This window comes from Alligator sinensis, unplaced genomic scaffold, assembly GCF_000455745.1.
Source record: "Alligator sinensis unplaced genomic scaffold, ASM45574v1 scaffold393_1, whole genome shotgun sequence".
In the NCBI taxonomy this organism is placed as follows: domain Eukaryota; kingdom Metazoa; phylum Chordata; order Crocodylia; family Alligatoridae; genus Alligator; species Alligator sinensis.
The window spans coordinates 1,298,527-1,321,885 of NW_005842292.1; the positions used below are offsets into that span (position 1 = coordinate 1,298,527).

Genomic DNA, 23,359 nt, shown 5'->3' on the forward strand with positions numbered 1-23,359 from the left:
TCAGAGCAACCTAGACAAATTGGAGGATTGGGCCAAAAGAAATCTCATGAGGTTCAACAAGGACAAGTGCAAAGTCCTGCACTTAGGACACAACAGTCCCTTGTGCCAGTACCAGCTGGGGGCTGACTGGCTGGGCAGCAGCTCTGCAGCAAAGGACCTGGGGGTTACAGTGATCGATAATCTGTGGCAGCAGCATGCCCTTGTTACCAAGAAGGTTAATGGCATACTGGGCTGCATTGGTAAAAGCGTTACCAGCAGATCAAGGGAAGTGATTCTTCCCCCCTATTCAGCACTGGTGAGCCCACATCTGGAGTCCTGTGTCCAGTTTTGCGCCGCCCCCTACAGAAAGGATGTGTACAAATTGGAGAGAGTCCACCAGAGGGCAATGGAAATGGTTCGGGGGTTAGGGGACATGACTTATTATGAGCATAGGTTGAGGAAACTGGGCTTATTTAGTGGAGAAGAGAAGGCTAAGGGGGATTTAATAGTAGTCTTCAACTACCTGTAGAGTGGTTCTAAAGAGGATGGAGCTAGATCAGGGGCGGGCAATTATTTGGGCCCCTGGGCCACACAGGCAGTTCTGGGGAGCTACTGTGCGTCGGTCAGCAGCCCTTCTCTCTCCTCCCCTACAATAGCCCAGAGCTCATGCACCCTGGAGCTCTTCCCTGCCACTGCCAGCAGTGCGCAGCCTCAGCTCTGTCCCCTTGTCTGCCCCATGCCTGCTCCAGATTCACCCCAGCTGGAGCAGACCAGCCAGAACCTGCACGCACAGCCCCAACCCTGGCCCCCCCCAACCACATCTGCTCCGGACCGCCTACCCACACTGAGCAATAGCGGCGGCCAGGCAGAAGCTTCTGCTTGGTGCCAGGGAAAAGCAGCCCCTCCTCCTCACCGCTGCTGGGCCTTTCTTGCTGTAGCTGCCCAGAACCTGTGCCCAAGCTGCCCTGCAGCTCCTCTGCCACTGTCACTGGGTCACCTAGCAGGGCAGCAGTGGCAGTGCAGAGGAGCTGCAGGGCGGCCTGGGCTCAGCAGCCTCTGCTCAGCAGGTGCCATTGCTCAGCATGGGTGGGCAAGTCTGGCGTGGGGTGGGCTGGGGTTGGGGCTTTGAGTGCAGGTCCCTGCCAGTATGGGGCTGGGGACAGTGGCGGCAGCAGCTGGAAGGAGTTACCGCTGCTGCCTGGGATGCCCAGGGGGCGGCGGGATGTCACAGGCTGGATGACACCTGGGCCGGGCAAGACTGAGGGACCAGCCACAAGCTGGCCAGAGTCTCTTCACAGGCCAGATCTGTACCGTATTTTGGCCACCCCTGAGCTAGACTTTTCAGTGGTGGCAGATGACAGAGCAAAGAGCAGTGGTCTCAAGTGGCAGCACAGGAAGCTGAGGTTAGATATTGGGAAGAATTTTCTCACTAGGAGGGTAGTAAAGCACTGGAACAGGTTACCCAGAAAGGTGGTGGAATCTCCATCTTTGGAGGTTTTCAAGACCTGGGTGGACAAAGTCCTGGCTGGGATGATGTAGTTGGGGCTGGTCCTGCTTTGAGCAAGGGGTTGGACTACATGTGACCTCCTGAGGTCCCTTCCCACCCTCCATTTTCTTAGATTCTATGAGTAAATACAGTAGTTCAACTTTTTAAACACTGTGGCAAGTTGCTTGATTAGGGAGAAGTCAAGCACGCCAGAACTGTGCTGGAGAATTAGAACAAAGTGGAGCTGATCAGTCTCATCTTGCTTGTCTAAACAGCAAAACATAGCAAACTTCTATTTGGCCGTACAAAGCTGTAGTTTTGTATACATGGGTGAATATTATTTTGCTGGTGCTGCTTAATGAGCCTCTTGTTTCCTCACTTACACCGTAGTGTTATGCAAATGTAGTCCCTAGGAGTTGCATCACCTAGACGCACCTACAGAAAGCAACCGTGGGCGTTCTGGAGATGTCTCTGGAGCATTTCATCTGCTTCTGTGCGCACCATTGTGTTAGTTAAATTACAATGTTGTCAAATTATACCACACTTAAATTACAGCAATTAACTTCCCATCTAGTGTGTTTTTAAGGGTAATTATATAGAAACTTAGTTTATACTCTAGCTATGTGTTGTCATCTTCTTCCAAGCGGGGCTATCTCAGCAGGGCTGCATCAAACGAAAAGCATTTGCTTTTTTTGTGTTAAAATTGCGAAGTCTCAAAAAAAAGGGTGGGTTTTTTTTACGTGGCAACATAATACAATCAGCACCAGCAAAATGAGAATTGAGGCAGTTTGGCAAGTGACTGCAGATGGGTAATACAACCTGAAGCACTTCATGCCAGGGTTGCTAGTTTCAGCCCAGGTTGGTTTTGGGCAAATATTGTTACCTGTGGGAGCAACTACAGGTTGACAGCCCACAAAATATCCGTGTGGGCCAAGTATCTGTGTAGGCCCAAATTGACTCTACCTTTACATGGGTGAGTAGCAGTTAAGCTACTAATTTTAGCTGCATCAGTGGCATTTCAGGTTATTTACAGGGATTTTTGGATATCCTTCTCCTTCCTGGAAAGGCACTTAACTCCATATAAGCCATGAAAAATGGAGGGGTGCCTTCCCACTTTTTTAGTATAGGTCTTGGCTATGGAGACCACAGGATGCCACTTTTTCTATGGGCCACCTTCAGGGAGCTTTGGCAATGGATGACTTCACCCACCTGGTAGAGAGAAGCCACGGCAGCAGCATTGCAGCGGGGAGCAGCAACTGTGGTGGCAGCAGGGCTGGCTTGAGGTAGCTCACACATGCAGCCCCCGTCTCCTTCACACTAAAATATTACCAACCTCTGTTTTAGGCCAGTGGCCCAGTGCCGGGGAGCCCGAACTTCTAAAGCCCCTCTCCCAGAGTGGATTTGTACTTATATCTCCCACTTCCCAGAAAAGCATCCTCGCCACCAGGTCACGGGTTAGCCATTGCCACGACCCCCCTTTTGTTATAACTAGACCACATGGTAACTAAGCATGGAAAATACGTGGAGCCAGAAGCAGAGCAAGCTAGAGAAAGTGTGGCTCAGTGAAGTGGACGCTACATTGGAAGGGAAGATGCCCACTGTTCTGGCCCCTGCTTCTGCCCCCAGTGATGGTTCTCTATTTTGCCTTTAATAGTTACAGGATAAAATACATAGGCAGCAGTGGGATAGCGGCTCCACACTGGGAGCAGGAACAACGGCTAGAATTGTTGTCAACACTGCCAGAAGGGAGCCTCTTACAGATGCGTTGGACATAAAATATCTCCCCAAATGAGCAAACAGAGCATTTCATCTTTTTTTCACAGGCCTTGTCCACGCTGGATTCAGTCACACTGATGTATCCTTTCTTTTACCGCCCCATGTTTGAAGTTGTGGAGGATGGCTGGCACTCCTTCCTGCCTGAGCGAGAGTTTGAGTTGCTCAGTTCAGTGGTAAGTTGGATATTGAGGATTTTTGTTGGCATCCAGCCCTTGTAGAGTCACACAGTGGAAAGCTGCAGTGCACGTGGATTGAACGTTGGAGTGTATTAAATAAATGCTCAGACCTAGTGTTCATAGGCTAAAAGTAGCTTGTAGGAAGTTGTGGCTGGCTGCTTGGCCTTCATTCTTTATCACACACAAGGGGATTCTTGAGACGTATGTAAAGGTAACCTGTGAAGGTGGGTGGAGACAGGACTATGTTCCTTTTCTTATGATGTATAAAGAAGTCTGGCTGGTTGTGTTTTAAACTTGAGTTTTATTTTGTGGGCAGTGGGGGTGTGGGGACAGTGTTTTGAATTATATCTCTGAAAAGAGCCTTTTCCTCCAGCTGCTGCTTGGAATTTAGAGATAAATGGCTGGATACAGTTCTAAACTTTCTGAAGCCTCATTTATGAGGGAGGTGGAATCCTGTTCCTACGTTTATTCTGCTAGATCAGTACACCAGTATTCATAAGTACATAAGAACGGCTATTTCCTGGACAGATCGTAAGTCCATCTTGCCCAGTATCCTGTGTCACGCAGTGGCAAAGAGTGGATGCTGAAAGGGAGAGGTGAGCAAGGTATGACCAGGGTTCGTCGTCCTGCTCTTCCCCCACTTACAGCCTCCAGTATTTCAGGCCCAGGAGGTTCTCATTCAGAGGCTGTATCCCTAACTCCCAGGCTCAATAACTGCTGATTCACCGTTCCTCCAAGAATGAATCAGTCCCTTTTTGAATCTGGATAAACTGTCCGCTTCCACAACATCCGGTGGCAATGAGTTCCACGCTTTAATTCCACGCTCTATGAAAAAAGAACTTCCTTTTGTTAGTTTTACACTTACTACCTACTAGCTTCATTTTGTGACCCCCAGTTCTTGTGCTGTGAAAGACGGTAAGTAATAAATCCCTATGGACTCTCTCTTCACCACTTAGTATTTTGTGTCCCCCCTCAAGCATCACTTTTCTAGTGTTGCTAGTATCTGTTGTGTAGAGAAGGCTTTCATGGGCAGATCTGTTTTTACCACCATGTTGATTAGATCATTCAGCAAGTTTAATCCATGAAGCAGTAAAGGATCCAGCAACAGGAGCTTGGTCTACACTACAGCTCTCACCAGTGTCAATGCAGGTACAGTTGAATGGCTGCCAGCCCAGAATATTCCACCCTTCAGAGCTACAATATGTATGCACAGCCACCACATTGCTTCAGACTCCATATACCACATCCATTAGTACATCATCAGAACAAAAAATAGCATTGATTTCTTTAAGCTGTAGTTGAGTCTAATGTCTGAAACATTTGCTGTTTCCCGTATATGGACTAATAACTAACCTCTTTGCTGTTTGCCGGGGCTAGTTGATATGATCGTTTAGAAAATTAAATTTGTTTGGAAATGGAAGGCCTTTCTTTCTTTGTTCTAGGATTATAGTGATCTCACTGCCTTTGCTTCATCTTTTGCCTAAAGCCATAGCAAGCAACCTCTTTATGTAGGACCAGTATTCCTACTTTGATCTAAATTCAGTGATACAACGCATGTAACAAGAGTACTTTTCTGTTTGAGGTCAAAGTCGTAGACATCCCTTTAGCTCAGCAGAAGAGATTTTGAGGCACTTTGATAGGAATCACATGGCGAGTGGTGAAAGTGCTGTGTTGTCTGAGAAAAGGGGTACGTGAGAGCACACTGCAGTGTAGGTGGAGGTAGTGGGTGCCTTGCAAAAGCCTGGAGGAGTGAGATCAGAAAAAGATTCCACTTCAATAGATGTGGAGAGTGAAATTTCAACAGCAGTCGTTCACTTTAGATATCAGAGACTAAACGAGTGATAAAACCAAAGACCTCCTACTATTGTCTTCACCTCTAAAGAGCCCTTCTGCTTCCAGCATGTTTCACTTTGTATTTCCCTTCAAATACAAAAAGAAGACTAGTGCTCAGATAAAAAGTGTTCAGATAACTTATCTTTTGGCTTTCTGGGCATCTAACATCTGGAAAGCTTAGTTTTACGGAACTGACTGACTTATAATGCTAGGCTTCATTTGGAAATATTGATCCATGGCAATGGGAACATTTAAGAGATGTCAATTGATCCCAGGCTTTTATTACAAACCTCTAGACTCCATTTCTTTTATAGGAATGGCAGTGCAAGGCTCATTTAAACAGCATAGATATACTTTCCTAGAATAGCAGTTAAATTACTGTTGCTTGGATATTTCCTGCTCATTTGATTTCATTATTTAGACAGGAGGGAGCAAGTTAATGGCTGCTTTAACAATTTTGAGGCTTGAATGAGTTTTAGATCAAATAGGAGGATGCCTCCTTCATATTTAAGTAGTCAGACTAGAATTGTTTTGCCTGTGTCCCTCATTTCCTTAATATCAGACTGTTTATCAGCACCTCAAATTCACCCACATCACAGGTCTTGGTATTGCACTAATTTTACCCTCGGCCCAATTCTGCATGGGAACCTTCGAGCTGGGCAGTGCCGAGGTGAAACGAAACGCATGCCGGTGCGCTTTGCCCTTTTCGTTTGTCACTTGGGTTTTGTCGAGTTCCCAGAGTGCCCGTTCTGTGCCCAACTTTCCACCTGTAAAACCGATTGACAGAATGTCTCGTTTGGCACTGGTGATATAATTTGATAGTACATTTGAAGCAATCACATTTCAACAGTTTAGCTCAAGGCTTTTGAACATTGCGTAGTGGTGCCACATTGCTACACATACTTGCTTTTTAATCCCTTTGGATGTTATAGAAGGACCTGTTAAGGCAAATGATTTCATTTGCTTTAGAGAAGTTGGAGGCAGTATACAAGTGTTGGTTGCTCTCATCTGCTGATAGCATTTACTGTGTTCGTTAATGATCCCTGCTCAGTAGGGATCATCTACAAGGCCTGGCAGCGGCATTCTTGTCATGAATCTCTGCCATGCGAGGCTATTGTGATAAATCTATCGCATCAGCAGTTACAGCAGCTCAATTATGGAACTAAGTCAATGGAAACGCAGGTTTGATGTCTTCATTCGAGCGCTGTGGGAAAGGAATAGAACTCATCCTTGAGCATCGTATTATTATTATTTGTAACACAGGATGAAAACGGTACCGAGACGGACATGCCCATATAGCATGGGATGCACGTAAGAACTCTATAAGCAAACATTAACCATCTTCTATGTATGGAGAAATGAACAGCATGTCTAAATAATTTATTAAATATTTATAAATACTTTAGAAGTAAATAAATAATTCCTGTCCTATGTTTGCTAAGGCAGAAGGCAAGACAGGAAGGCACCTTAAAGACTAACTTGTTCGGAAAGGTGCAGGGTTTCATAGGCGACAGCCTACCTCTGTCAGATGCTAAAGGGATGATTTGTATTAAAATTAAAAAAAACTTTATCCCAACCAGCGTCTCCCAACCATGCAGTTGGTCCAAAAAAAGATATTCTTGCCTGTTCCAAAAAAAATAATAGTCTGTATGACGTTTAACTACTTTGTACCTAGCTGGGCTACTGAGTATAACTACAATCTCCATACAAAAAATCGCATATTCTTTTAGGGTTTATATTCGAAACAGTATTTCCAGACTACAGCAACAACAACAAAAAATCCTGCAAGATGCAGTTGTTTTTCTCAAAAGTCTTCAAAATGTACAAGGCCGCTGTCACCAAGCGTTAGCGATTTAGGCAGCTCAGAGAAAAGATTAGTTTGAAAAGAAATCCAGATGTATTAAGGTAAGAAATGCGCAGTTAAGACCCTATACGGATGATGTGCAATAACAGTGTGATTCTGATTAATGCTTTTTGTAGTCCCAGATGAGATGACATTGATCTTCTGACATAGTGGATTATTTTTATTCTCCCTTTCACATTTGTCACTGCACAGCAGAGTTAGGGTTGCCTGAGTAGTTTAACTGTGCATTTCTTAGCACAGGTGAGAGCTGGGTTTTTTCTTCTTCTCCCCACCCTCCCCCCCAAAAAAGGTCTTTTCTCAAAAATGGCTGTTTTTATGAATTGGAAATTGTGGCTGGTTGGTTTTCCAGTATCCTCTTGAACATCAGTTCTTTGTCTCCGTTTTTTTTTCTGTAGAAAATGAAAACTGTATTTAAAAAAGAGTCCATTCTAAAGCAGCTTTGAAGTGCCCTTTTGATGACATTGTTTATAAGTTTCAGCCAGGTCTCTGCATTCACATTTCTCAAGTTGAATCTCGCTTTTATTTTCTGCTCTCTTTGCAAATTGCATTCTTTCTGTTTCAGGAGAGTAGGAACTAGCAACGGCAATTTAGTGTCCTCTCTGAATTCCATCCGGTTTTATCGTTTTATTAACATACTGGCCTGGAAGATCTTAATAAGACTTCACGCAGACTCTTTCTATACTTGCCTCATTTCTCAAACCGAGTCTGCTGCTGCACATTGTTTAACCTTGGCTTACACACACTGACAGCTAGTAATGATTGATTGCTGCTGCTTTGGTGTATGTTACATCCCTAAAAAAAAAGAGAGCAAAAGATAGTGGCATTGCTGTTTGCCATCCTTTGACACTGAAGTAGTTTACTGGATCTCTCCCAGTGTTAGGTGAGCTCCAGAAGACAAATGATACTAATTGCTGCAGTCTTCTTCCTTTCAGTGCCATGACATATTATAACTCGATGGGTATGACAATACCATCTGCTTCATGTTACATACAGTGAGGAGCAGGAAGGCAGGGGTGGAGATAAATCAAGGCAATCTGTTTCTTCTCCTTTTTACACCAGTCATTTCCTGGCAGCCTGTGCCATGAAAAGTGCATTTGAACTTTCTCACTGGAGATGTAACTGATTTATTTGCCATGGGTGTGGGGGGATCAGCACATTAATGCTTGCTGTAACCTACCTATATCCAGTCTAAATGTGGAGTGAGCGTGTAGCGTATACAGCCTTACACCACTGCAAGGTCATTCCACTCCAAGGTAAAGTTCCCCCTTGGGAAGTCAGAAGTAACTATATACTGGTGTAAGTTATCCCAGCCAACAGGTTGTGTATCCAGCTTCATCCCAAGAGAGCCATCTGCTTGGGGTAGTGAGATATGGGTGGCTCCCTGCCACATATTGGTGAGTTGAACTCAAACTTTGCACATACATCCTGGCAGTGAAATCTGTTGTGGTGTGGCACGACCTCCCATGGGGATGCTGGGGAAATACCGTTGCTGGGGACCATTTGAAAACAAAATGGGCTGCTAAAACAAAAAATCTAATTCTACTGAACATCTCTGCCTTTACAAGGAAACAGCTGATGTAGCCTACTACGTCTTGATCATTTTACTTCACCCGTGTCTGGGCTCATCTGGAGCTATCGGGTCGTGCCAACTGTACACCCCTGCCTGAAAAGAATGGCTAAAGACGTGGCAGCACCAGTAGATGTCTGTCTAGGCAGCGCGCTGAAAGGTGCTGGCAGCGTGTTCAGTTGTCAGATACAAGCAATGCAATAGCTGTGCCCAGATTTTCTGGTAATGCGTTGACGTTCTAGCACAGCTCACCTTTCTTGGGAAGACGCACGTTTTTAGGCCCTATCACAGTGGTTCTCAGCTGGGGTGGACTACCTCCATCATGGATGCCACAACACAGGTGCTGCTACCACGGCAGCAGCCAGATATAACTGCCCTGTGTGCTGGGCTACAGCATACATGTACTCTTGCTGCATTAGGGCTCCCTGGTAAGCCTAAAGCAGAACAGCAGAGCTGGCTCAAGCTGTAGCCCTTCCTAGTCTGGCCCTCCCCACCTTCCTCCTGAAACCAGAGGCGTGCAGGACAGTCTTACCCTCGCACCTGTTTCTAGGAGGTATGGAGGAGCAGGACTGCATCAGGAAAGGGATACAGCCTGAACCAGCTCTCCTGTTCTGCATTAGGGTTATCAGAGAGCCATAATGCAGGGAAGAACATGTGCGACAGCCATCCCTGGGCTGGCTGTGTAGCAGGCATACGGGGCAGTTTTACCTGGAAGCAGCAACACCTGGCTGAGAAGTACTTGGGTAAACTGAGGCAGCAACAACCGTGGTTCTCAACTGGGGGTGCTGCCCCTTTCAGAAATAGAATCGTAGAAAATGAGGGTGGGAAGGGACATCAGGAGGTCACATCTAGTCCAACCCCCTGCTCAAAGCAGGGACAGCCCCACCTATATCATCCTAGCCAAGGCTTTGTCTAGCCGGATCTTAAAAACCACCCAGGATGGAGACTCCACCACCTCTAGATAACCTGTTCTAGTGCTTTACTAGTGCCCTGGATAAGGCCCTGACTCTGAAAAGTTTGAGAACCACTGCTCTATCGAGTAACATACCATGTTGTTAGAAATAGGAGCTACATTTTAAGTTAGAAGGACCTTGACTGCTTCACACCAAGACTAAAGCACACACTGTGCACAGCAAAGCAGGAGCAACAGCTAAGGAGGCCCAGGCAACTGCAGGGGCTTTCCACTTCAGGAGCTGCTTCTTGCCTGGAGCCTTTTGCATGTGTGCCAGGCTGCTGCTTTTGAATGAAGGCTAGACACTTGTTTTAGTCCAGGCAACTGCTAGGCCAGTTCATGTGAGCTTTCGTTAATCCATCAGGGCTTGTGTCTGCATTCAGTCAGTCTTTTGGTCTTAGTCTGGTTTGAATAACGATGTACCTTCTCTAGTTCCACCACAGTGAAAATAGCTTCTTGCTCGGGGGAACTTTTTGCAGTTTCTCTCTCAGCCCTGCTAAATTTTATATAGAGCACAGCCATGGAATTCCCACCCCCAAATGTACAACCCACAGAGCAATAATAGCTTGAGGTTTTTGGCTTTTGTAGAATTTTTTTTTTTATTATTATTTTCACTTCCTTCTCAGGGTGAGGAGAAGGGGATCTGTCATTTAGAGATGGAAAAACAAGAACTTCCTCATCAGAAAGTTCTCCTTGTCCTAGCCTCCAGTAAGAACTGATTCATCAGGCACTGAATGTAACCTTGGTCCAAAAGCAGCCATCAAACTGGTCAAGGGTCCTAGCCAGCAGGCCTCTGCCTTGGGCTTTTGTATGGCTGCAGTTTGAATTCTAGCTCACCTCCAGTATGGACCCCAGTGAGCGAGTGCTGTAGGCTGTGAATTGTATTTAATACTTGATTTATGGAAATCTGTCAGCTGTTGTGTCTGATCATTCCTCTCCAGTAGTTTTGGCATGGCCAATTCTGTTGAGAACTCATAAAGTGATGCCTCGCTCCTCCTGGGCCAGCTCATTTGGTCTCAGCGCTCAGCAGGTTCTCTCATGTATACTGGCTTCCAGGAGACATGGGACTGAGACACCGAGAGTGCCCAGGTATGGGAAGGGTTCTGGTAAATGCTGTGTGCATCATTATGCTGGCTTATGGGTTGATCGAGGCACATAAATTACTGCTGAACACGAGAGCAGCACTAGAAATGCTAAGCAACTGCATTAACATTGGTACGATTCAGTCTTCCAGCATTAGGTGGATCTTGGATCGCTGGTCTTGTCTTTAGTGCTCTGAGATGGGGACAAGAGTTGATCCTGTTCTTTGTGTTACTGGCATATGTAGAAGTCTAACCAGCTCCTTTCGTGTAAACCTGTCTAACACTGAGGAATAAGTTTCTGCCCCAGACGGTTCCCCTTTGGGTGGATTGAAGAAGTGTTTTCCCTCTGGAAACATACAGAATATGTTGGATAGTTTGAATTTGAATCTAGAATTTCCCATTTGCTGACCTTTCCTTCAGGATCTACAGCGTTTTGTTCTCAGCAAACTGTTGTTGCCTGTCTTCACAGACTAGTGACTGGCGACTGAGCTACGTCAATAAGGCGTTCTCTGTCTGCCCCTCTTACCCGCCCATTGTCACCGTCCCGAAATCCATCGATGACGAAGCCCTTCGGAAAGTTGCAACGTTTCGTCATGGTGGTCGCATCCCGGTCCTCAGCTATTACCATAAGAAGAATGGGATGGTAAGTGAAACTAGAGGGGTTTGCAGGTTGGATTAGGCAGAAGTGTAAAGATCTGTTCAGACTCCTCCTGCCCTGTTTGATGAAAAAGAGCCTGTGCTATAGGCTTTTAATACAACTGTTAAGGTGTTAGCTTGCCATAATCTTCCACCTTATTTTGAGATCACCATTGAAATCATAGAAAAGTGTTTTTGGAAGGGACCTTCAGACCTCATCTAATCCAGCCCCCTGCGTGAGGCAGGAGCATTCCTATTGAAACCATCCTGTACAAATCCATTGTCTAACCTCTTAGCAAAATTAGACAGTCCGCCCTGACACGACCAAAAGACATAGCACCCTAACTTGCCACAGGGAAAGTTGGAGGGGGGTAAAGGAGGTCAGCGTCTTGCTGCTGTCAGAGTTGTTAAATGCTTGAGATCCATAGAAGAGGGCCACACACCCCCACTAGGGGAAGACACAGCCCCCCAAAGTCCCTATGAATTTCACCATGGGGTAAAATTCCTTCCTGATCCCAAACATGGTGATCAGTCTGATCCTGAGCAGGGGGGCAAGACCCTCTAGTCGGGAATCTCCCAGCAGAAGCATTGGCATGCCCCAGTCAAAATCCCCAGCTTTGTCTGCAGCCAACACCCAGTGAAAAATCCCCCCACCTCCTCATTCTTCCCTCCCCCAATGCATGTAGCAGCAGGAAGGGACAAAAAATCCTTCCTGGCCTCATGTGGCAGCCAGCAAAGCTCAGAAGCGTGAGAAATAGCCATAGTAGAACATAGGCATAGCTACTCCTAGATCATCATTGACGAATGCTTTTCCAACCTCTTCCTGAACACCTCTAGCGATGGAGATTCCTCCTGCCCTGAGCAGTCTGTGCCACTGCTTCACTGTCTAAGTGTTATCCAGTTTAATCCTACTTTGCAGCAACTTCAAGCCATTGGTCTGCATCCTCTGCAGCAAGAGAGAAGTCGTTTTCCCTCTTTATGGCAGCCCTTCAAATACTTGAAGACTGCTGTCATGTCCCCTCTTCAGCACCTTTTCCACAAGCTGAACATGCCTAGCTCCTTCAGTCTCTCCTCATATGACTTGCCTTCCAAGCCCTTTTTCACTTTTGTTATCTGCCTCTGGACCCTCTCTAACTTCTCCATGTCCTTTTTAAAATGTTGAGACCAAAACTGTGCACATCACTCTAGGTGAGGCCTGAGCATTGCTAAGCAGAGAGGCACTATCACCTCCCATGTCTACTTCTGTTAATGCAGGGGTGTGAAACGTGAGGTCCACAGGCTGGATCCAACCCAAGGGGCTTAGATTGACCCTGTGTGCCGGATGTGGAACCAGACTTAGGCGTGGCCTGGACCCTGGGCCACGCATGTTGCATGCAGCCCAGGGGGTCGGGTCAGAGTGCGTGCTGTATGCAGCACTGTGCTGTGTTCTGGGTGCTACATGCAGCCTGTATTCTGGACCCTCTGTCCCGTGTGTAGCACCCAGGGCTCTGGGTCCAGCCTGCACACCCCATCCAGCACAAGCCCTGGTGTGGGGCCAGAGTATGCTGCATGTGACATGGGGTTGGACTGGCCACATGTGCTGGCTCTGATGCATGGTCCCAGACTGACTCAAGCTCGCCCAATGCCCCTCATCTGGATAAATTTGACATCTCTGTATTAATGTATCCCCAAAGCACAGTCACTTTGTGCTGGTATATCACACTGCAGATTCATCTCAAGTCTGTGATCCATCAAGACTCCCAGATCCTTTTCCATTGGGCTGCCATCCACTTTGTATTTTTTATTCTTCTCAAGGTATAATGCCTTGCATTTGCCATTTAGGTAGTCACTTGTTTAAACCAGGGGAGGCTAGGTGAAGCTCTGTGTACTGGCAAAGGAAGCCTACACTCTAGGCTGGCAACTGAGAAGTGATTAATTGGATTTTGCTCGCTGGCTGCAGGCACTGCTTTATCCTTTGGACATGGTCCATGTCGGTCACGACTGAGGCACTTGCAGAACACTGCTTCTGTTGTACCTGTTCTCTGAAGGAGCAGAGCGGTCTCTGCCACAAGCTTGTCCCAAATCCTAAATCCTCTCCCTCACGTGCACTTTTCCATGTTTATGCTGTCAAAATCTACTGGATGTTGGCAGCTGAACCAGCCACTAACTGCCTGTTGTTAAGGAACGTTTCCTGTAGGCAGTGTGTCACGCGAGTCCTCACTGAATGTTTCCCTGTATCCACTGCTGAAGCATCCTTTATGAGCACTGCTGGAGCCATGTGTTGGATCAGATGAACTGATAGCTTGGTCTGATGTAGCACTTTGTCCACATGTGAAATCCATCAGCAATCTCAAGGGTGGCAATAAGTAGCTCCCACTGTTCACTTTCTGTTTGGTGCATCCATGTTCTTGTCTGCTTGAAAATGGATTAGAGATTGCTGTTAATCCTTGGAATATACATGCTTGAAAAAAAATAGAAGTGTATTAGCATTCAAGGCAGAGTCCTTGAACTTCTGGCTGTTATGTCTTCCATCACATTTGGCTAAACCTTGCCCAAATCTAGTGACACTGGATGCTCTCATGGGCACACAAAGCCGCCTCTTTCATGTATTGCTTAGACTAGCTACATGTAATAGGTTTGTGATCTGTAAACTCCTATCTTCAATGAAGGCCTTAAGTCAACACAAGGAGGGAGCTGTGATTTATTAGTCTAATCACTGAAGAAAGTGATGCATGAGTTTATAACACACAATGAACTAAAATGTTTTACAGGTAGCATTGGGTATAGATTTAACCACTGATTCAGATTAAGCAGGGATTTGGAACTAGAGGATGCAAAGATGGAGATTTGTGAATAAAGAAGAGGCGAGAGGAAGGCCTAATATGAGGATGTTTGTTATAAAGTAACCTCCAGGTTGGCTTTAGAAAAAAAACTAGAAATAATTTAACCTAATGGTGAGGCAAAAGGGCAGTAGCAGGAAGGACAGGAATCAGAACTTCTAATCATAGGCAAGGGAGAAAAGCAGTGTTTTCAGCTATAGTTGAAAGATGGCTAGAGCAATGGGAAGGTTTTTTCCAGATGTCAGGCTCTTTGGATCAGTATGTTTGTCCCTTGTGCCTCCAGATTATGGGGTGGAACTTAAAGGCGAATGCTGCAAGAGGAGGAGGAAGCAGGAAATGTACTGGAGGGGGAACATCTGAGCTTGACTGATCCAGATTCATGGAAATGTAGTATAAGAGCATGGTGCAGTTTTGAGGCGTATCCATTTGAAGTTCAGGGGAAGTAGGTAACTTCATTGCCATGATGTCAATTATAAAGGAAAGCAGCATCCTCATTATTAGGAATGTGTAGAATTAGCTGAGCAAAGCAGTAGTGGACTAGAGCGATTCTCCACTGGTGAACTAGATGGCTGTCCCCCTTCCCCACATGCAGTTCTCCCATTTCTGTCCTAGGTGATGATGCGGAGTAGCCAGCCTCTCACGGGCACGAATGGGCGCCGGTGTAAGGAAGATGAAAAACTTATTAATGCCACTCTGCGGGCAGGGAAGCGTGGGTACATCATCGATACCCGTTCACTGAACGTGGCTCAGCAGGCCAGAGCCAAAGGAGGTGGCTTTGAACAGGAAGTGCACTACCCCCAGTGGAGGCGAATTCACAAATCCATTGAGAGGTGAGTGAAATAAGACTGATGTCAGGAAACCACACGGCTATGCTCAGGCTGCCTCGGTTCTTGGACTAGTGTTACTAGCAACGCAGATCCTTTAGTACACAAGCGTGGTGTGTCTACATGTGTTGAAGCTTACCTGGCTTGCAACATCACGGATTAATCAGCTGCTGTAAGTAACACTAGTAGCCTTCAGTTCTAAATGAATTTCTGTATAAGCCCCTGTTCCTTCTTCAGCATGCCTCGTGTGTCAGGAGTGCATGAATGGTAGGTCAGGGTATAAGAATGGCAGCTGGTGCAGGAACTACTTAGAGCAGCTTCAGTACATCTCCCCACTGCTGTGCACTCGGAGAGCTCTGCTTTCTGTGGCCACAGCCCACTCTCTCCTGCACAATGCAGAGGGGTTGGGAATTTCCCTTGGGAATCTTCCCTCTGGCATTTGGCACTAACAAAGTCCCATTAGAGTAGCTACACTGAAGCAGTCCCCTTTGTCCCAGTGTAGAATTGACTGAATGGATCAATTTGCTGTGCATTGCAATCATGTCCTTGCAGCTCTTCTGATTAACTTAGCACATAAAAAATCTACACTGATTCAAGCTCTGGTATATTCTCACACTCTGTGCTCCTCTCTAAGCAAAATTAAAAGGCTTTAAAGTTTATTTGCTCTAGTTGTTTGGAACATGCCTTTTCTTCACCACACCGTTTCCCACCTCTGCTCACCCCACCAGACACACAGATGCTCTTGCTAAATGTTAGGCCATGTGATATTTAAGTGTGGCGTGTCAGTAACCCTATCTGCAAAAGTGCCTTAACATCACAGCAGGGAAGAGTGGCATGGAAATGACTTCCATTTAGCCCCAAGCATGCTGAATCCTGTGGCTTCCTAAAGCTTTCATTTTCAGGGTCTTACAGCTCTTATTTGCAAAGTATAATTAATGCATTTTAATGAGATTTATCTTCATACAAGCATTAACCCTGCTCTAACTTGAGAAGTGACTCTGTTAAAAAGCATGTGGGGTTTTGCACTTATTTCCACCATTTCCAGATCACCTCATCCATATTTTCTTACTGCTATTACTGCAAACTCTTCTGAGAGTTTGAAAGTCAAGCTAGGTCCTTTTGTGACTTTTATACAGCATCAGTAAAAAAAGATGCTGCTTTTGAAGCTTGGTTAGGACCTCTGTTGCTGCACATGGCAGACAACAGTTTAGCTCTTCTTTAGCTGTATTGATTCTGTTGTGTTGCCTGTAGTAAAAACCTGAGTCGGTCAAGTCAATGGATATTAAAGACCACGCACAGGAAGTGCTGTTTTAACAGGCATGTTTCAGGGTGGAAAATCCCGTTTTTAAGAGGACTGGATCCAGTTTAGGCATTCCTGTTCACACATCATGCCTTGACTAGGAGTTCTCTGTCACAGCAGATCTGCCATCACGTTGAGCACTTCATCGTTAGTGTTTAGTTTCTGCATTTAATTGGCCATCTTGCACATTTGAGAGCAAGCAGGAGGCATGCAAGTAGTTACAATAATATTGTTTTAAAGACTGACAACCTTTGCTCTTTCCAAAGATATAACATCCTGCAGGAAAGTCTCATCAAACTTGTGGAAGCTTGTAATGACCAGTCGCACAACATGGATCGCTGGCTCAGCAAACTGGAGGCCTCCAACTGGCTGACTCACATCAAGGAGATACTGACTGCAGCTTGTCTGGCTGCTCAGTGCATTGACAGGTAAATGATGTCTCAAAGCCTGGTGATTCTCAGTCACTGGCTGCATTGCTGCTTGTTAAATGCCCTTATTCCTTTGAGGCAGCTGTAGCGATTCACTGCTGTCCTGCTTGCATGTTTCTATCGGCACCAGAAACCATTTTATCATCACTCTTAAGGAGTACTTCCCCAGTAGGCCAGATCTCACTCTTACTAGTACAAGCCTGGGCAAATTATCATGACTTATATGGGTCACCTAGTCAAGATTTGGTCTGTACTTGTAGTGTTTCGTCCAGCTTCATTACTTGTTTCATCGCAGAGAAATGGTAGGGTACTACCACCGGTGTGACAGCATGCTGCTACATGGTTAGGCTTGAACCTCTGCAGACTGAGGACTTGCCTTTCTACTGAGCTTGCCTTCAGTGCCCAGTGTAAGTTTAAGTGTCTAGAACAGCAGGGCTTTTCTTGCTTCTTTTGGAAATCTGTCCTGTGGCTTAGTACATCTCTGTCCATAGGAGCTAAGTACGTGGGGGCCTGAGGGCTCTTCCCACCCCTTGGAAGAGGGCTGTAAAATGCCTAAAACTTTCTACATGTCCATCATTTTAGGCCCCTCCCCCTGTGAAAATAAAAAGTAAGCACCTAGCAGGTCTGACACTGGCATAAATTTGTCTTTGGAGGGTGGTTGCTGTCTTCTGAGTTTGTTATGGAGAAACATCATTGTAGGACTTTCAGTTTGTGAATGCGATGGAGCCATTTATGTTCTTAACAGCCACAAAGGGAGCTCTCGGGCAGATGTGCGGGAAGCCCGTTTGAGAAGCTAGTGATTACTGTGGAATGGACGGGCGTTTTCATTGTATGGTCTCCACAGCAAGGGTGGTGGAAGATGTATTGTTTAGAGGTGCACTGATGCATCAGTCCCATATCGGATCAGCACTGATGTAAGGAAAATTGACAGTTTCGACAACTGGCTTTTTTTGGGCTGATGTGGCCGATAAACGCCCCGTGCATGTGTGCAGCCGCAGTGCAGCGTGCACGTAGCCAGGACCGCAGCCCGGCAGAGTCGAGAGCAGCCGGGTCTGGCTGGTAAGTCTGTTGTGAGGGAATGGGCATGGGCAGATTGAGATCCCCCTCTGTGAGGGAGAGAGTGGGGCTGGGGCAGGTGCCACACAGCCAGGGCTGGCACGGGATAAAGCTGCGAGTGGCTCATCTGGGAGGCATGGGGAGGGAGTGGCTGCCACCACTGCACACATCCTGGGAGGGCATGAGGGGCACGTGCCCCCAGTCTGCATGTGGGGTGAGTGCAGGCCGCTGCTGCAGACTGGAGCTGGGGCGGTGCCAGGCTGTTCCCAGAGGGGGGCTGGGCCGGCCTGCACTTAGGGCGGCCAGCAGTGGCGCTGGGAGGGGGGCTACAGCAAATTTTGGGGTCGCTGCAGCCCCGCCCCTCATAATCTTCCTCCTAGTGCCGCTGCTGCCTGCATCGAGCGCAGCCGGGCCCAACACCCCTGCCGGGAAGAGCCTAGTGCAGCCCCTCCCAGCCCGCTGTTGCCCCACATGCAGATCGGGGGCCCCCCCCCCCATGCCATTCTGGGATGCGTGCAGTGGCGGGAGCTGCCTCTTCCCCGCACCCCCGGGATCAGCGGCTCACGGCTCTGTCCTGTGCCCTCCCTGGCCATGCAGCGCCTGCCCCAGTCCCACTCACCACGAGGGGCTCGATCTGCCCCCTTCCCTCCCCCCTCGCCCATTGCCATACAACAAACTTACCAGCTGGACGCCACTCTCCAAGCTGCCTGGCTGCATATCAGAATCGGATTGGTATCGGCAATATGGCTCACTAAAAATTGGCCATTGGTATCAGCCCAAAAAATCTCTTATTGGTGCACACCTAGTATTGTGTATTGTCTTGCTGCCCTGTAGGAAGAAAGGTGCCAGATTAGATTAACATTGTTTTCACGTCATTCTGTGCACTCCGCAATTAGCCTCTCCATTTGCAGTGGAGCAGAAATGTTACTGCAATGCAGGGGTGGGCAGAATGCAGCCTGCGGGCTGGATGCGGCCCAACAGGTCTTTCTATCCAGCCCGCGGTGTCTCTAGAAAACTTAGAAAATTAATATGTATCTGCCCCTGGCTGCCTGTCATGCAGCCCTCGATGGCTTGCCAAAACTCTGTAAGCGGCCCTCCTCCCGAAATAATTGCCCACCCCTGCTGCAGTGGCTTTTTGGGTTGAAACTATTAAATGCCATTTTTTTTTCTGTTTGCTTTACATCAGGGTTCCTTTGATCCTAAATGTAATCACTTCCTTTCGGGTGTGCTGTGCTAGGTGCAGCCAGAAGCATAACTATGTACGCAGGTTACATTTTTATGCTCTCTGCTTTAAAACAAGGAGTAGCAGTAGCTGCAAAGTCACTGGCACTCACTTGATGGATCATTTTTATTTCCAGATGATTTGTAACTCAGTTTGGACCTCTGCATTGGAACAACTACAGCCTGTGATTATCTTTTTCCCCAGCCAAAAGAAATTTGGGACAAATAAGTGTTTTCATCCAGACATGCAGGGGAGGAGAACGCATTGTTAAAGTGACTTCCCAGAACATTGAATATGAGACTTGAGGCTGTTGAAGGGCACTTACCAGAACTGAAATATAGAACAGAGTTGGGGAAAGGGAATCAGCTGTCCTGAAAAGTGCATTTGGAGGTTGGGGAATGAGCAGTACGTGGAATCTGAGCCATGGGCCAAGAATTACTCCGCTGGTTTCACTGTCCTTCCCTCAGCACTTCATGTCATTCTTTTGATCCATCTTTGCTGAAAACGGTATTATGAATCGTGCTCCGTTCTTGGTCAAAGCTAAGCGATTTGGCCAGAAGAATGTTTTTATGCCTTCATAAACTGAGCCAGCTCTAACTGGCTGTCCCTGTCTGATGCACAGTTCCTCTTTGGGGCATCTGGATATCCAGTACAGTCTGGAGTGGGAGCCCTGTTGTGTTGAGTGTCTGTAGACCAGGTGCATTCAGTGTGTGCGGTATCTGTAGAGCCCCCACAGACCTGATTCTCATTTGACCCTCGTCAGGGGAAGGTTCAGAGTGCCAGTTCATCCCAGTAAAATCCTTGATGGCCTGGCAGAGCTGCTTGACTTCCTGTTTTGTTTTCTATTGGACTGGAGATAAGTACTTAGCGGTATAAATCCAGCTAAGTGGGTCCTGAATTGATGGGTTATCTTCTGTGTGCCTGACAAATTCTGGATTTCCTGAGCATGTGGGTAGAACACTTAATATGGTGGGATGATTTGGGGCTGGAAAAGGTATAATATATCAAATATAAAAACATAATGTATTTATTTATTCTCGTGCAATACTACTTTTTTTTCACCCCCGTGCCTGGGGAGAAATATGAGTGAGAGAGCAGCCATGGGCCGAGGGCTGGAAAGCTACCCACTGTTGTCTCTGCATGCAGCAGTGGGGCTGGTGATGTGCTTTGAGGCTCCACTGTCTGTATTTGGCATCTGTAAAGTTTTTGCCCTGTTGTATTTCCTCCCAGGGAAGGAGCATCTGTGTTGGTTCATGGGACTGAAGGAACCGATTCAACGCTGCAGGTAACTTCACTGGCTCAGATCATTTTGGATCCCAGGTGCAGGACCATCCGTGGGTTTCAGTCTCTTGTTGAGCGGGAGTGGCTTCAGGTAAGAGATGCAGTCTAAGTGACACCAGGGAAAGTGTGTGTGTGTGTGTGTATGAAACAAAAAGGTATGGCAGTGGGGCTGGGAGCTAAGAAGAAACACCTGGACGTGTACTGTAGTAGATTTTAAAGGGCCACAAATGTGTTGAGTTGCACAGTCCCAGGTGCTGTGCAACTAAGAGCAACACCATTATTAACACTGTCTTGCTCCTTAGGGCACTGGCTGTAGCAGTCTGCCAGTTCAGCTGGCCCTTCCGACCTGCTTTGCATGTGATTTTTCTTTTTTTTTCCTTCTCAGTACCGTCAACACAAGACTTCCTCATCTGCTATGTTGAGGACATTGCTCTAGTCAGAAATGTGATGACATGTTCTGCTGTGCATAGATTATTGCAGCCTGTTTTTTCAACCTGGCATTTCTTTTTTGTGCAAACAGCAGTTTTGTCCTCAGCCAAATTCCCTGCAGCATGTATTCTGTAGTCTCATAGTACGGGACACTACTTACATGACTCCTATGCTGCTGAAAAGTATGTCAGATTTGGGCTACCAGGAGCTTGAAGCCGGATTGCCACTGTAACACTGAGTGGAGCGTGGCATGGTCTTGGGGACAGAACGCGTTGTGCAGAAATATCTTGGTTCTGCATCTCGACACTATTGCTTTTCTGACAGGATGTTCTTCCCATCCTTGCTCACAGGCAGGTCACCCATTCCAGCAGCGCTGTGCGCAGTCAGCCTACTCCAACAGCAAGCAGAAATGGGAGGCCCCTGTATTCCTGCTCTTCTTGGACTGTGTGTGGCAGATCCTCCGGCAGTTCCCTTGCTCTTTCGAGTTCAGCGAACACTTTCTCATCATGCTCTTCGAACACGCCTATGCCTCACAGTTTGGGACGTTCCTGGGCAACAATGAAAATGAAAGGTTAGTTGGGATGGTTATTTGACACTCCTCAGTGTCAGGCCACATCCATCCTAGGGAAATGTTCCAGCAGCCTGAAGGAGGGATGGGCTTGCCCTTGTCTCTTCTTAATGCTGTGGAGCCTTTTGAAATCATCTAGGATATTTCAGTCATCTTCACTTAAGACAGGTTCCTTCATTTTATTTTAAGTGTGTATCTGAGCTCAATTGCTGCAGGATCTAAACTCCCAGCAAAAGTAATGCATTTAGCCTTCCAGCACCTCTTGTGAAGTAGGGAAGTGCTCTCGTCCTCACTTTCCAGTGGGAAACAGAAGCACAGAGAGACAAAGTGCGGAAGTCTGTGGCAGCGCTGCCTTCAGTTCCCTGCTGTATCACATCATAGGCTGGTACTGAACTAGATCATCCTTTCCTGCCTGTATTCCCCACCCTCCCCCAAATCATCTTGGAACGTCTCCATCAGTAGCTTTAACATATAGCTTCTTGCAGGGCAACTATTCCAAAACCTTTTACACAAGTAAATAACGACAGAGGCCACATAAGAAAAGAGGCACAGGGAAAAGGTTCTTTTGTGTTTATGTGAAAGATGAGGTGTGAAGGCTGCTTTGCAGGACAGAAGCTGTAAAGGAGGCTTGCGCTGAAATGGTTGAGACTGTCCTCTCTGGGTTTGATCCAGGCCTTTAAGGTAATCTAGTTGTTTTAGCTGGCTGGAGATTAGGGCCTAGGGCAGGGGTGAGCAGTTATTTGGGCCTGGGGGCACACAGGGAGTTTTGATGAGTTGTTGCAGGCCAGGTCAGTACATTTTCCCCCTCTTCCCTCCCTTTCTCCTGCAACAACTCATCAGAACTCTCTATGTGGGATGGGGCTGTGGGTGCGTGTTGAGCAATGTTTCGGAGCAGGATGGGTAGGAAAGGCTGGGACCACAGGGCAGGGTGTGGGCACATGTGGGGTCGGGGGTGGGAGCTGCCTGGGCACTAGGTCCTGGGAGTGAGGGGAAGAAGGGGGCAGGGGTTCAGCAGAGTTCACCCGGGCAGTGTGGTCTGTAGATGCCCCCACAGCACTCCACATGGGGCTGAGCCCTGCCTGAGGCAGCCCATGCCCACTGGCCTGGCTCCAGCCAGCGCACACAGCTTACTGGTGTGGCTGCTCCCAGTGTGGCTGCAGCCACCCTAGTGCTGCTCAGTTCCCCTTGCCTCGAGCAGCAGCTCCTGCTGTGCTGCTCTGGGCTGGGAGGAAACTTCAGCCAGGCAGCACCTGCTCCAGCATGTGAGGCCCTGGCTTCAGCTTCCAGCTGCCCTCCATCCACTCCCCCAACCCAGCACAGGCAGCCAAGTGGGCTAGAAGGCAGCCGGGAGCTTCAGCTGGGCAGCTTCTGCCCCACCACCTGGAGCCTCCCAGCTGAAGCTTCCTCCTGGCCTGGAGCAGCAAAGCAGGAGGAGCAGCTGCTGGAGGCAAGGGGAGCCAAGCAGGACCTGGGTGACTGCAGTCTCACCGGAAAAAGCCCTGCCAGAAGCTGTGCGTGCAGGCTAGGGATGGTGGGCAGGAGCGCAGCACTGATTGCCTCGGAAGGGGTTTGGCCCCATGCAAAGAGCTTCAGGGGCAGCTGCAGACCAAACCCAATCAATTGGCTGGTGTCCCCTGTGGCCCAGATCCTATCAGTTGGTAAGCCAGTTCTGGCTCATGGGCTGTATTTTCCCACCCCTGGCTGAAGCCAGTGGCTGGCGGTGAGCAGAAGAAACAGCAAATTTTAAGTGAAGGAAAGATGCAGAGGATTTTAATCCGTGTGTATCTACCTGCCTCTCTCCATGAGTCTGCTGCTGAGAAATGAGTCTGCCCCAGGTCGAGTGGGTGGGCAGAGTAAATGACTGAATAGGCTTCTGAATGCCTGCCTTGGTGCGGGTCTTGGGCACTCTGCCCTGGGATGCTGGGGGAAGAAGTTGGGACCCTGCAAAGCCACCCTCTACAGTTGCCAAGCCTGGATGCATGCAGTGCAGCAGTAAGTGGAGGAGGTCTGGAAATCTTTATTGGATTTTACTGGAAATCTTAGCTTGCCTTGAAGAGGGTTTGCAGTGTGTTTTGCAGGGT

General features: G+C 47.5%; 1 protein-coding gene across 1 annotated transcript in view; it reads left to right on the forward strand.

The window, feature by feature from the left end:
• Positions 1 to 23,359, forward strand: part of MTMR9 (myotubularin related protein 9) — a 34,594-nt gene that overhangs the window by 6,152 nt on the left and 5,083 nt on the right. The window contains exons 4-9 of the mRNA XM_014522049.2: positions 3,289 to 3,414; positions 11,185 to 11,358; positions 14,783 to 15,000; positions 16,561 to 16,722; positions 20,231 to 20,372; positions 21,061 to 21,281. Of these exons, the coding sequence (XP_014377535.2) occupies positions 3,289 to 3,414; positions 11,185 to 11,358; positions 14,783 to 15,000; positions 16,561 to 16,722; positions 20,231 to 20,372; positions 21,061 to 21,281 (1,043 nt within the window). The remainder of the gene's footprint in view (positions 1 to 3,288; positions 3,415 to 11,184; positions 11,359 to 14,782; positions 15,001 to 16,560; positions 16,723 to 20,230; positions 20,373 to 21,060; positions 21,282 to 23,359) is intronic.